We start from the raw sequence: 14,481 nt of genomic DNA, 5'->3' as shown, positions 1-14,481 counted from the left end.
GGCTGGTACTCGAGTTTTCCCTGAGTTTCAAGAAGCAAAGTGACGGAGCGAAGATGCGTCTCCACGGTGATGAGCCTTGCGTTACGGCAAATACGCCAAAGCCTCTCTTCAAATATTATCTCCCACACGTGTCTGTCCTGGCAGCCTGCACAGAGCCATCCTGCTGCTACTGCCCCAAATCTTCCCTGGGAATTGATGTGCACACCAGAGGTGCCTCGGGAGGGCTTCAAGCATTTTCCAAACATCTGAAGGTTTTGCCTAAACCTGAGGTAGCAGGTGGCCAGAGGATCCCAAGGGAGGCGCTGTGAACAGGTTCTGAGTGGTGGCTGGAAGAAGTGACACAGAACCTCTAAGTGGGGAATGGGGGGCTGTGCCAAACACAGACCGGCACCCACACTGTGGATTTGCATTAAGTCCCCATATCCGAGTATTAGGTGCGCATGGGGTGACTTTAGGTGTTTTTTCATTTTCCTCCCTATGCATTTCTCTTTTTTCTAGATTTTCTTCAACAAGCATCTCTTAGAATGTAAACATAATAAACTCTTTTAATTTTTATGTTTATTTATTTTTGAGAGAGACAGAGAGTGAGCAGGGGAAGGGTGGAGAGAAAGGGAGACACAAAATCCAAAGCAGGTTCCAGGCTCTGAGGTGTTAGCACAGAGCCCGAACCTACAAACCCGTGAGATCATGAACTGAGCCAAGATGCTTAACGGACTGAGCCACCCAGGCGCCCTATAATGAGGTTTAAAAAAAATTATGAAGGGGCACCTGGGTGGCTTGGTCGGTTAAGCGTCCGACTTCGGCTCAGGTCATGATCTCATGGTCCGTGAGTTCGAGCCCCGCGTCGGGCTCTGTGCTGACAGCTCAGAGCCTGGAGCCTGTTTCAGATTCTGTGTCTCCCTCTCTCTCTGCTCCTCCCCTGTTCATGCTCTGTCTCTCTCTGTCTCAAAAATAAATAAACGTTAAAAAAAATTAAAACAAAAAAAATTATGAAATCTTACTTCCCTTGTGTTGAACTTTGCCCTGGCTGCCTTCCTTTGAGAATCTACAAGTATGGTTATGAGGAAAAAATATAGTAAGAGTGAAAAACCATTGACGCAGTGTTGACCGAACCAAGGTGGTGCCCAAAGCTATGGCTCCACCAGATTTGGAACATTTCTTAGAAAACTTGTGGGATTGGAAGAGGAATATTGTAACAGAAAGGTCAATTACTGACTGCATCCTGTGCTCCTTGTAAGATGAAGGTGGGAGGAGTGGCAAATAGGGAGAGGAGGCATCATCCTGGTATGGTCAGGGCACTGCCACTGCGATACAACAAAGTGTAAGACACTGTATAAATTCCACATGAAAAATCAATAATATATACAATTTTTAAATTGAGAAAAGAGCACGAGCAAGCTGGGGGTGGGGGGGAGGGGCAGAGGGAGAGAAAGAAAATGATAAGCAGGCTCCATGCTTGGCATGGAGCCCAACTCAGGACTTGAACCCACCACCTCATGACCTGAGCCGAAATTAAGAGTCGGACACTCAATCCACTGAGCCACCCAGGCACCCTGAAAAATCAATTATATTTTAAGTGCACCACTTAGGACTTAAATCTAAAGGATGTGGGAGTTGCTCTTTTGTAATGCAAATCTTGGTAGCTGGAATGCTAAGTGGGAAAGTTTACCCCACACTGTTGTCACATTCAGTGTGCCACGTAAGTCAGTCATCCTGCAGAGCCAAAATGTCCGACCTCACATAACCATTTTCCATGAAAATTAATCCATCCTTCTGCAAACAACATACAATCGACTGCAGCAATCTTTCTCACTAGCTTGAAGGTCTGACGCACATTCAGTAAAATATTTCCTGGTTTTAAATTCTGAAACAGGCCTAAATGAGTCAGATTCCAGTCAGATAAAGCAGTTGGCCACCAGACATGGGGGCGGCTCTTCTTTCTCTTCTCCTCTTAGGGGTCGCTGCTCCTGCAAACGTGCTGGCCTCCAGCAGACTTCAAACTCGGCACACCGTCATCAGCTCTTAGCAATCAGAGAAACAAACCCCCTAGCACTGTGTTTAAGTCAAGCATTCACAGAGTCTGACCCTCCTCCTAAGACTTTCTCCTACACATTTTCCATGGCCGTGGTGAGGGACGTTGTGACGAACACATCAGAGCTGGAGGATCTTTTCACTTCTCTCCTTGTTGGCTCTTGGCCGTGGACTGCGTGATTAAATTCTCTCCACCAGATAAGTGGGTGTCGACCGTATCTGATTTTCTCTATGTGGGTTCAGCGATGAATTACGACAGGGCGCAAATCCACATTTTTCATATACGCGGGGCTCGAAACGTGTGGATTTATTCCACATTCGGTATCTGCCTCAGACATCCAGGAAGTGTAACACTCCTTATCGTTTGAGTATTGATAATGAAGTGCAGTGATTATGTGCACACAGGCGAAGACCAACCTGTTAATCCTATAAAATCAAGGGTGTACCCAAGCAGCATAAAAATCTCCTCCCCAAGAAAACCTGGAAGGGCTATTGTGGACATCTGAAAGGCACTGCCACCTTTTCACTTTCAAGAAGTTAGTGTGTCTAACAAGATTGTAATTCACTCTTACTCTCTCCCTCCCTCCTTCTTTCAGAACCGAAGAGCAAACGGCCCAGGGCCGCAAAACTATTTTGAGAGGAAAACAGAAGACACAATTATTGGGGCATTTTATAGTCATTTCTCACTGTTGAGTTTGGTGTTTGGTGAGCTTAAAAATTTAATTCTGACTGAAAGTATGTGATTGTTTATGTCCTAAGGAAATCTGCGAACTGTGCGTTCTGGAATTAGGGTAAATAAAGAACAAAAATTAATGGATCTCATCGGACTTGAGCAAAGACATCTGGCCTCAGTTTAAGTATTTTACAGTTTCTATTTGTTTCCCTTTTGATTTAGTCTAAAATAACTTCTCCTGGACTAACGAACATCTGTGCAAACAATTACACTTTGTGGGTCGCTTATCTGTGGAGACCACACCTCGGAAGCTACTTTCTGGGAAACTGCGATGGAACATCCCTCTTCCAGCTCGACACATGCTTGAGCACAGCTGCACGGTACCGACGAAGGAAAAAAAGGGTTCGATCCTGTGCTGTAACACCCGTGGCATCACGTGACATCGACCCTAACACATTTCTCAAAAATAAAAAAGTTCCCGAATCCTCCAACGCTGGGTGCTCTCCTTGCCTCTTGGCTCGTCGCCTCTGCGCGGACGATCGGCAGCATATTCCATCACGGGCCCAAGAAGCTGTCCAAGAAAACCCACGCGACAAGCACAGGCCCGTGTCGCCAGCAGCCACCATAATTATCCCCCTCACGGGTTATTATTTACACATGAGCAGCGCAGCTGTGCACATCATAACTCAAGTGTATGTGCAATAAGTCACCGCACCGCGGCCATCTCCTGTTCTGGCCCTTGACAAAACACCACATGATGACTTTTCCAAAGTCAGGGGAAAACTGCTGGAGCAGAAGGAAGTGCCACTAAACCTGGCTGCCTCCTATTTATCATACAATTTCCTGACTGATGGTTCCACAAACCCGCTGCTAAGTGCTGTGTACTCTACTGTCAGCAAACTAACGGGCTAAATGGAAGACAGGGAGAGTAATGTGCAGAACTGGTGGAATCAATTTTACTGAGGGAATTAAAATTCTACCAGGTGGGGGTGAGTCTGCAGAGCCGCGGTAAGCAGTCAACTGTACATGCTTATGGTTGCAAAGATGATTTATTGCATGCTTGCAAGAGGCTTGACTATTAGACTAAAATTCCTCTTCTACTAAACCGAGACTTGAAGAGTGTGTGTTATCCGAGGCTCCAGTGCAATAGTCTTTAAACCCCATAAATATGTAATTGGCTTGACACGCGTTTAAATGGAAATGCATAGTAAAAATATTTGTGCTGGGTATCGTCGTCGGTATTCGGTTTCGTGCTGCCTGTCATCATACTGCGCATTAAGGATCTCATTAGGAATGAGAGGCATTGATTTTTAGGTCTCTGCACAACAGCCTGGGTTGATCATAAAACCTGTAGCCAGAGAAAGACACTTGGAGATTTATCTTCAGTTGCATCTTTCTCCCCAGAAAATAGTTTTAGTATCCTCAGGCTGGAAGATCTCTTAGATGCCATTCTGGAAAACTGCCTTTTAAGGCTTGAAATTTCCATATAAAAATCGTAGATTAAAAAAGAGAGATCAAAGTAGGCTCACTTTGTGCCCTAAAGGAGATGATTCACCAGATGGCACTTGAGTGGCCGAAAGTACCCAGGAAATAGCACAGGGCCCACAAGAGCAAAGTGCCCAAGTTCTCCTGGCTTATTTAAATACTGAAAGCGTTTGCACATTGACTTCGGAAGTTATTCGAGAACGGAACTAGAGATTATTTTTCCTGTCATTAGGGTAAACCCTGCCCGTAGGAATGTCCAGTCCCCCCAGATTCACTCATTTGCCTATCATCAGCAAAAATATCATTAAAACCCCACGTGGCCAACATCCACTATACCAGAACCGAAATAATCACCCAGTGACTACCAAATGAGAGGTCTCAAGGAGGACAGAGAGAGAGAGAAAGAGAGAGAGAGAGAGAGAGAGAGAGAGACCCTTCCTCCTCCAGTGAGATGGTGAAGAGTTACCAGGGCCTTGTCTCCCCCTCTTCTGCTTTGGGCATCTCCAACCATCACATAGACGCCTGCAAGACCTTTGCCTGGGCTCAGTGGCCTGAAGGAGGCATCACCCAGTGAACGGACTTTAACACCCAGGCTCCTTCACACAAAAATCCCTGTATTCCCGCCCATGGGCAGGAACATGCTTATGAACAACATGGCACCAGAAAGGAGATGATCTAGCCCCTGGGGACACCCCAGGGACACCTGACCAGGAATGTGCAGAACAACAAGGCAGTCTATGGTTCTCCTAGTCTGCAATGAGTGGAATCTTAAGAGTGGCATCCCACAGGGATCAGCTGTGAACCTGCTGAAAACTCGCCCAGTGGACTCACCCCATGGAGCAAGAGGAATCTTCTTTCTGGTCTTACATGAATGTGAAATGGAACCAGAAACATCTCCAGTGTCATTAGTGTATATCATCTTGTTTATAAGGCCTTCCGGAGCGTGGTGCAAGTTCTAAGAAGTTGGTTCTAATACAATCTAGAAATCCACAGAGATGTCTTGCACTTAAAAAAATTTTAAAAAGATTATTTTGTCACTTTATACCATGGCAAGAGCCTTAACTTGGAAAGAATATGCTATGGGAGGGATCTGCTAACTACTGTGTGTGGGCCAGCTTTTGCAAATAAAGTTTTTATTAGAATACACGTATGCTCTTTTGCTTACAAATTGCTTATTTCTGCTTTCACACTACAATGGCAGAGTTGACTAGTTATGACAGAGAACACATGTTACCTATGTGGCCTTTTACAAAAAATCGTTTGATGGACCCTGTCCTAGAATACCACAACAAAGTAATTTTCTGAGATTCTTACTTTTCGGAAAAACCGCCCGCCAATTTTTCTCTCCTATCCATGTAGTTTTGGAGTGACAACACTATATATGTGAAGTACTTATATGTCACTTTGTGTCACTTAAAAACATCTTTATAGTAGGAGTTTCCATGCTAATAATTATTCTGAAAAGGGATACTTATCCAGTGATTTTAGCAAAACCTATGCTAAATAAATTCTAAGATAAGCACGATGATGGATGAAATTGACTATAAATCTAGCAAGTAGCAGCAATAATCATTTACACTTGCAAACTTGTTTCCTTATAAACTAAGTAACATATGCACAAAATTTCATAGAAAGCTAATAAACAACAAAAACTAGACTATTTCTAAAACCCAATCAATTTTATTTTTGGCAACTATCCAACATTCCTGAACCCTCTTGTATCAGTTTCTATGGGTATTCCCCACTACTCAAATAGCAATCTTTCTATCATTTCTTCCATGCAAGCACATAGGCATATTACTTAATATTTTAGACCTCGATGCTACCCAGCACTACACTCCGGTCATACCATAATCCATCCACACCATGCTTCCAAACAAACGTAATCATGTATTTCCACGAGAAAATGACAAATAGCCCTCTGCCTTTACCACCTCAAACGTGTCCTGGGTAATGAACAAATAAAATGGCTGATTTCTCTCCTTTTTGGTTCCTTCTGACTTCCTTCATCAGCAAGCCTTTGCACATTTCTCAGCCACAAATCTTATCCACTAGATTCCCAATGGCGGAAACAGACCACATCTACCTACTGGCCAACCAATGGAATCCTTCCATCCACCCTCTGGAATGTGTCTTGCCTATCTATGATCCCATATATGTGCATCCATGACATTGTTGTTTCTCGCTTTCCTGCCAGGATAGGAGAGAAAAAATAAACAGAAGAAAAAGCAGCACAGAGAAATGAGAGATGGTTCACAGCCATCATGCCTAAATGGAATTCTCTGAGGGAAATCATGTGACAACATACAAGGAATCATTAAAAGTGACATTAAAAGTGACAAATCCATTTACTTTGAAATACGCTAACAGTGTATTTCCAGTGACGATCAGTAAGCCTGGAAATTAAAAGGTGGTAATTGATTACTAATAACAAAGTCTTCTATCAATGACCATTTATTTGTGCAGCACAATTCAAAAGCCAAATTCATAGCTCCAAAAATGTACAGTAGGATTTAATGCCGATAAAATGAAAGCAGAGGATGAAATGTTTGCAGGAAAAATGTTTGGTATCTCAGATCTAACTACAGAGGCCTTGGAGACACAATGGACTCAAAAAGTTGCCTGGTTTAGTTAGCAAGCCAACAATTAATCAACAAAGGTAAGGTCTAGAAGTTGTATCCTATCCAAAATCAATCTACTCAAAAACTCCACTTTTTGACTGTTGCAAAATTAGCAGAAGCAGGTAGTGAAATGTGATAGCAAAGGAATACATTGCTTTATATTTTATAAAACTTACACACATTTCCTCATGGGATGCTCTTGGCAACCCTAAGAATCATTTCCAAAGCTTTATTATTATTCCCCTCAGTCTTGTTTCGCTTTATTCCCTATTATCATGATAATCCCGAGAATTAAGAAGGAAAACTTCCATTATCTGCCCAGAAAATTAGAAGACCTACCCAACGCTGAATAAAACTAAGGCCTTGTGATCCAAGTTCATGCTCTTTTTTTTTTTTTAGGTTTATTTATTTATTCTCAGGAGGGGGGAGGGTCAGACAAAGAGAGAGAGAGAGGGAGAGAGAGAATCCCAAGCAGGCTCCACACTGTCAGTGTAGAGGACGGTACGGAGCTCGAACTCACGAACCCGCGATTATCATGATCTGAGCTGAAATCAAGAGTCAGATGCTTAACCAACTGAACCACCCAGGCACCCTGTTGGTGCTCTTTCAATTTTCCTGGCAGAGCACACTGGAGGTGGCAGAATTCCAGGCACTATGAAGCCCCAACTGGAGTGTCAATCCTGCTTCTAGAGTAGGAAACTCGAGGAGCTCTCTGGCACACAAACCCAGTCCCTCCTGGGAGGAGAAGGGGGGCCGACGTTCGGAGCATCAGGGAGTTTACCTGTGTCTTCCGTGTCCCACAGCACAGGACGATGCCACTAATCCAAGAGGGCCACCCATCCGAGTCCACTTGAGAAATATTTTGATGGCAATGGAAAACCAGGAGTGACCTCAAGGGTGGGCTGGATGGTGTCTTTGTAGCCAATAAGAAATAAATGCAGCACATATTCAGCTCAGTATCAGACAAGAAACTGTTGAAGAGTAGATTATTGATTCTCCCCTCCCCCCGACTTTAAAGTCCACTATCCACCCCATTTCTAGTTCCCATCAACCAATCCCCAAAGGTCTTCCAAAGTTTTCCCCCACGAACGGTGATTACTAATAATGAAACCAATCGCAAGTGTAAGTACAATTCACTGAATAGCTGAATACGTGTCAGGTGCTGTACTAAGTCAGACTCACGACCTCGTTTCTGCCTTCCTAAGACCCTGGAGAGCAGGTATGAAGAATATGCCCATTCTTCCAGACAAGGGAGATGGTTACGGGTCTTGTCCAGGCAAACGCAGGAGAGCATGACATAGCCAGTGTCTTTTTCGCTCCAAAGCCAGCGCTCTGAGACTCTACTGACACTGTCAAGAGTTCAAGCTTTTTATCATTTCTTATCTAAACTAACGTCTCCAGACTTATATCCTTAAAACCTACAGTGGCCATGTCCCTCCCTCTCCCCAAAGTCTGCAGTGACCCAGGAGAACCTTCCTGATCCAATACAACCTCCCAGGGGCAGTCAAGGCCCCGTGTAACCTGGCTGCATCCAGAGACTCCCCCATGCTAGTGCTCCCATGCGCAGCCATCCATTGTTTCTGACGCTGTCCCCTCACTCGAGAACAAACGCCCTCTTGCTCAACTCCTACTCTGTCTTCAAGACTCATGCAAATGCCACCTGCTTAGTGAAGCTTCCCTAGGGACCCTCATACGGAATATTTGCTCCTTCTTCCCTTCTCCGGCATGCAGGTGGGGTGGAACCACCTGTGCAGTTCTGTCTGCACCTGCTCGTGCTCGGTCATTGCCTCTCCCACCAGACTCTAAGCTCTCAGACGGCCCTTGTGCCCCTACGCAAGCGGTCTCCCTTGCACAAGTACGGGACCACTCAAGACTGAGCTGTAGGCATGGCTGTGGGAGATAACCGCTCCCAAAAAAGACAAGCGCTTACTCTGTCCCACTACCATGCCAGGAGACAAGGAAATGAGTCCCTGTCCTGGCAGGCACACTGTCAGATCAGGATTGTCCGCTTTCCATCCCAGGCTATCTGGGCATGGGGCCAGGTGGGGTGTCAGAACCCCATAAATATTTATTATAAGAAAGGTAAAGGAGGCAGGGAAGACAAGGAAGGAAACTGAGGTCACGCAATGGCAGCGGTGGACCAGGCCAGACTCCCACGTGGGGGCTGCAGATTGCTCCATCACCGCACAGGCCTTCCCACAAAAGCAGGGGAACCCAGAGACGCACCTGCCATCTCTTTGCAATCCTCCCTGTGCAGGATTCCAGGTGCTGCCCACGTTCAGAACATGCACAGGGCCACCTCCTGAGGGATGCCTGCATGCCCTGGGCAACATCATCTCGGCCCTGCAGGGCTGCCTGCCGCACAGCCAGTCACTTCATGTGGGCACTCAAAGCCCCCATCCAAACCCACCCCGCTGCAGGCTGAGCGGACAATGGCGGATGCTCAGAAATCAATGCCCTCCCCACGTTGGGCCTTTTCCAAGATGCCGAATGTCCTTTTCCCGCCAAGAAAATGTTGATGCTTCAGTGAATTCAGGATACTTGAGAGGGCTAACACCCATATGGAAAAAGCTCTTTGACACAAAAGGTTGGAGGTCAAAAGTTTAAAAGCTCAGGACAGAAAATGACAGGGGCCCCTTTGCCCACACTCTCCCTCTTTTTGTCAATAACATCAAAGGCGCTGGCCAGCTCTTAATGCTATTATTGTTACGCCTTTGGAATCCATTGAAATTCCAGCACATTTATTGCACACCGGGAACACTGAAAGGCTCTACTTTCCTTAAACTCTGAATCCTCACTGTCTATGAAGCCTCGTGAAGCAGGAGCACACAAAGCATTTAGGCAAAGAGTTTATTTTAAGTGCTTCTTTCGCCATGATTGTAAAATAATAAAGCACACAAAGTGATCCCCTTGCAGGGATGAGCAAGGAAATGAGAGAGAAGGGGGAGAATCCACCGCCAATAGGGTAAAAAAAAAAAAAAAAATCTCCTTCACATTTTTTGGCTCCTAGGAATGCAAGAACTGAAACGTTCTTCATTTTTCTTATATTACTACTTCCTCCACAATCCTAGAAGAGCTATTAGGCACATATTTTGCACATGCGTACAAAGACATTGGCCACGTTACCATATATCAAATGGCATCACTTGAGGGAAACATCTTTCTGCTTAAGAACAGTGCTCTATTAACATGGCATTGACCGCCATGGCATCCCCATCAGTAACGATGGAGGTGACCAAAGTGTGGAAACGCTCAATGCCTGAGACTTTCCCTGGTCCATGAATAAAGCTGAGCTTATCAACTCATCACACAGATAGTAGGGACCCAGGAAGGATGAAATTCAAAGGAAAAAAAATCAAAATCTATTTAAGGTCATCATAACCTCATGCCTGAACTCTCTCTCCACCCCTCCTGGAACAGTGGCTATCTGGCAGTGTGTCCTGTCAGCCCCTGACGAGCAGGGTCACTCACCTTACCTCTCACCTGCCTCGTCCACTGTCCGTGCACGGCCCCCACGCTGAGGGCATAACAGAAGGGAATGCCCTCAAAGGTCCATCGTGTATACCGTTGCTGTCCATTCTGGGTGTGCAGATAAAAACCCCCAGAGCTGCCCGCATGTGGATTCAGAACAACTCCGAGGTCCACTCGCCAAAATTCACAGTGGGACTTCCTCTCTTGTCGGCTGCCCTTCCTTGGTCACCATCTCATCTGACTTCCTATTTATTGATTATTAGCCTACTTCCTTTGGGGCTGCTAAATAAATTTCAGATTATCTCCGATTTGTTGTCTCTAGAAGTACCTGCTCTCACAGTGATGTCCTTGGATGTCTAAACTGTACTGCAGGCAAGAGGCACCTCGCACCCCAAACTTCTGGTACAACTCCTCATCATGCCTATAGAGAACAGAGGCCACTCGCTTCCCTCGTCTCCTCCATGTTTCCTACTGTCCAGACAAGTGAAACTGCCCAAAAACGTCCACCAGGAATTCGAACTGCCACCATTCTGCTTTACAACTGAGGTAATAGTAGATAAATGGGGGTGTCAATAAACCTTCTAGTCTATTCAGCTGGGCACTGTCTGGGACCCTTGATTTAAAATTTTTTTTAAGTTTATTTTGAGAGAGACAGAGACGGCACAAGACAGGGAGGGGCAGACAAGGAGGGAGAGAGAGAAAATCCCAAGCAGGCTCCGCACTGTCAGCACAGAGCCCGACACAGGGCTCGAACTCATGAAACTGTGAGATCATGATCTGGGCCGAAACCAAGAGTCGGATGCTTAACCCACGGAGCCACTCAGGCACCCCAGGGACACCTCTTTCCAGAGAGGCCAATGGTCTTAAGACTACTTTCACTCAGCAGGGGCTTTGAGATTGCTGCCTGCATCTCTCTCCCTGAGGCCCAAGCTCGCCTGGTCACTTCTCCAACTGCTGCCAAGGCTGCCTATGGCCCACCGGCCTGCATCCTACCTCGAACCTCTGCATCGATCCTGGAGAGATGCACTGCCTCAGAAGGTGATCTAACTGGCCGGTTCTTCCCTGGGCCCTCCATCAGGACGTGGCAGCTGTCACCTTGTCTAAAAAGGCCCAGGCTCTCAATGTGATCTCCCCCTGGGTCCTCTCTTCCCTCTCTCCAAAGTAACCCTGGCTTCTAGACCAATTGCATGGGACCCAGCCTTTACAAACTACACTTAGTAGGTGTCTAAATTCAATGATGTCCATTTCTTCTTCCCCTCTGAGGGCAGAGAACATGATCTACTTCTGGAGTCAATATCAACACCTGGTATACCTGCGTACCCCAAAACCCCAGGGACTATGGCCTCAATACATAGACATGCATCACCCCTGGTAATGGTGGACACACCCTTCCAAAGATGACTGTATCCTACACTTTTCTCAGTGAGTTTCCACTTGCCAGAGAGGAGTCTAGACACATTTCCAGACAGCAAGGCTGCTTCTCACCCTTTGCTGTTTGTAAGTATTAATAAAGACCCCAAGAACGATAATTTGAGAATCTCGATGTATTTAAAACAAACCATGGGTTTATTTAAAAAAAAAATCTTTTTTTTTTTCATGAACCGTGAGATCATGACCCGGGTTGAAGTCAAATGCTTAACTGACTGAGCCACCCAGGCGCCCCCAAAGCATGGGTTTAAAAACGGATTCCACGAAATAGACCAAGTTGATGGTAACCTACTGGTCATCTTGGAGCTAATGTCTAGTTGCACAAAATTTATCACCCATCCCGTAGGAGATTTTAGAAAAGCCATGCTTCCCACTCAGTTTCCCCTTGTCCAAAATCAGAAGGCCAAACATTTAGCACACTGAATAATGAATGCATGTGGCTGCCTTTATAGGGCAGTACCTACAAGGTACACCCTCCCCACAATAAATGGCTGCTCTCCCTCTGTCCACACAGCTAAAAATGCTTCCCACTTTAAACCATATTTTATAGATTTACATAGAAACAAATGACAGTAATGACTATAATCGTATTTTTTTTTACCCACATAAAAAAGCCAGTAAGACCCGGCCCTATTTACTCCACAATGTTGTCCAAGGGCCAAGTGACACAGGGGAAGGTGGTTCATAACTCCTAAAGTACTCACATTTAAGGCATTAGTGTTGATCCTAAGTGCTTCTTCTTCAATACCAACATCCAAATAAACATGGAGAGTCAACACCTTTACACAGATACTTTCAACTTCAGACCTCATCTGATTGTTCAGCCCAAGTTTCCCCCTACACTCAAGCCTTCACTGGTAAGCCACATGAAGGGTTCTCCATGCCTTTCTCAGTGAGCTCTGTAGCAAAGACCCAACTCTGTCCCCTGAATTCCAGATTAGCCACACAAGGTTGCCAGCTCAACCATTAGGGGAGAGAAAAGAAAAGGAAAACAAAACAAAACAAAACAAAACAACCACAGAACATTCAAATAGCTATGATTATTCACTGAGGACTTACTGTGTGCTAAGGATTACCCTAAACACTTTTCACATAGTTTTAAAGTCTTTTTTAAGTTTATTTATTTTGAGGGGTGGTGGGGGGGAAAGGGGAAGAGAAGGAGCAGGGGGGCAGAGAGAGAGAGAGAGAGAGAGAGAGAGAGAGACAGAGAATCCCAAGCAGGTTCCCCACTGTCGGCGCAGAGCCCGATGCAGGGCTTGAACTCACAAACCCTGAGATCATGACCTACACCGAAAACAAGAGTGAGACGCCTAACCCACTGAGCCACCCACGTGCCCCACTTTTCACACAGCTGCAAAATTGTATTACACAACTACTCGGTGAAGTAGGTGATTGCTCTGTGAATTTCACAAATGAGAGAACAGGGGTGAGAGAAGAGAGGAGGTTAAGGGCATTCAGGTAGGAACTGGCAAAAGCTTGGCCTCAGGTACAGAGAGCCCTTCCTTGAGCTACAAGCGTGAGCCAGGCCCCCACTCAGGGGGCCCACGCTTGCTTTAATGTTCCGCCACTGCCATTTTGAAATTCTTAACAATTTTTGAGCAGGGGCCCGCCATTTTTCTTTTGGCAGTAGGCCCCACAAATCACCTAGCTCACCTTGAGTACAGCAATAATTCCCCTCACAGGTATCCTGCCGCTTCAGCAGCTCAAAGGCCTCCTCATCCATCCACGCAGCTATCCCTAGGAGCCCACTTCCACCCCGGCCTGAGGCGGGAATGGCGCGGGCCTTCCTCCTGGGGGGCCCTTATTTCAGCCACACAACCTCTGGTCCAGTCGCCCCAGCGCCTCAGACACTTCTCCCAGACCTCAGGGACCCAGCTCAGCAGGCTGCAGGTCCACAACATGTCTGGCCCTGGAGGATGCAGGCGGTCCCCACTGAGACCCTCTCTGGCTAGCCAGCCTCCCCTACTGCTAACAGAGTCGCCCCACCATCCGCCAGCCATCCTGAGGGCTAATTGGCTGGTTTTAATCAAGACTGAATGAAGCAGAAGTCCCTCTCCACATAAATAAATCACAATTACTAACTGCAAGACTTGAACGGCTTTCTCCTCCCCTGTGGCCTCGGCAGAGGAATTCCCAGGCCCGCCAGGGCAAGCACAAAGCCCCAGCCCGGCCCCGCAATATCCGCTCGCTGGGCTCCGTTTATCATTTCAACAGTTCCTTAACGACTCTTCCCGGAGGGGAGCGAGGCCAGACTGTTTTCCTTCCCTTCACAAAGCAGATATGCATGGCTTATTTGAATGTCTCCAACGTTTACTTTAGTCCCGGTTAAATACCTTCCACAGCAGAGTCAAACAAACAGTTCACTTCATTAGAAAGGCAAACAATTTAGCGAGAGAATACCAGCACTTGAGGGGGACCGAGCTGGGCCGGGAAACCCTCCGCCCAGGAAACGGGGGGCCTGGCGCTCAAGCCCGGGCAGCAGCGCGTGGAACTCACTTCAAAAGCCCTTTCACAAATACTTCACACATTCACTGGTAATTAACAGATAACCCCAAAGAGATTATCTGCCCTGAGGCTGAGGGCCCTAGAGGATTATCCACAGGGCTGCTCGGGAGAAGGCAGAGCAGGGAGGGCACACCTTTTTTCTAGAAGTTCAAGTCAATAAAATCATCTGGGAAAACACCAAAGTGAGCAGCTACCCCTGGTTTAAAACAATGAAGTAACATCCCATTGAAACAATTCATTTTACCAACAGCTGCAGTGCTGTGCCTG

At 46.3% G+C, this 14,481-nt stretch overlaps 1 protein-coding gene across 5 annotated transcripts in view; it reads right to left on the bottom strand.

Annotated features, from left to right (window-relative positions):
* Positions 1-14,481, bottom strand: part of GLI3 (GLI family zinc finger 3) — a 281,417-nt gene that overhangs the window by 125,254 nt on the left and 141,682 nt on the right. The window contains exon 1 of one of the 5 annotated variants that reach the window (XM_053897680.1): positions 13,792-14,181. The exons of the other annotated variants lie outside the window; for them this stretch is intronic. Within the exon in view, the coding sequence (XP_053753655.1) occupies positions 13,792-13,915 (124 nt within the window). The 5' untranslated portion in view covers positions 13,916-14,181. Of the gene's footprint in view, positions 1-13,791; positions 14,182-14,481 lie in introns of those variants that run through there. 5 annotated transcript variants of the gene reach the window in all.

The sequence above is a fragment of the Panthera pardus genome, unplaced genomic scaffold (genome assembly GCF_024362965.1).
Source record: "Panthera pardus isolate Hobbes unplaced genomic scaffold, ASM2436296v1 HiC_scaffold_8, whole genome shotgun sequence".
In the NCBI taxonomy this organism is placed as follows: domain Eukaryota; kingdom Metazoa; phylum Chordata; class Mammalia; order Carnivora; family Felidae; genus Panthera; species Panthera pardus.
The sequence above is the reverse complement of the archived record's forward strand: the minus strand, read 5'-3'. Positions and strand labels throughout refer to the sequence as shown.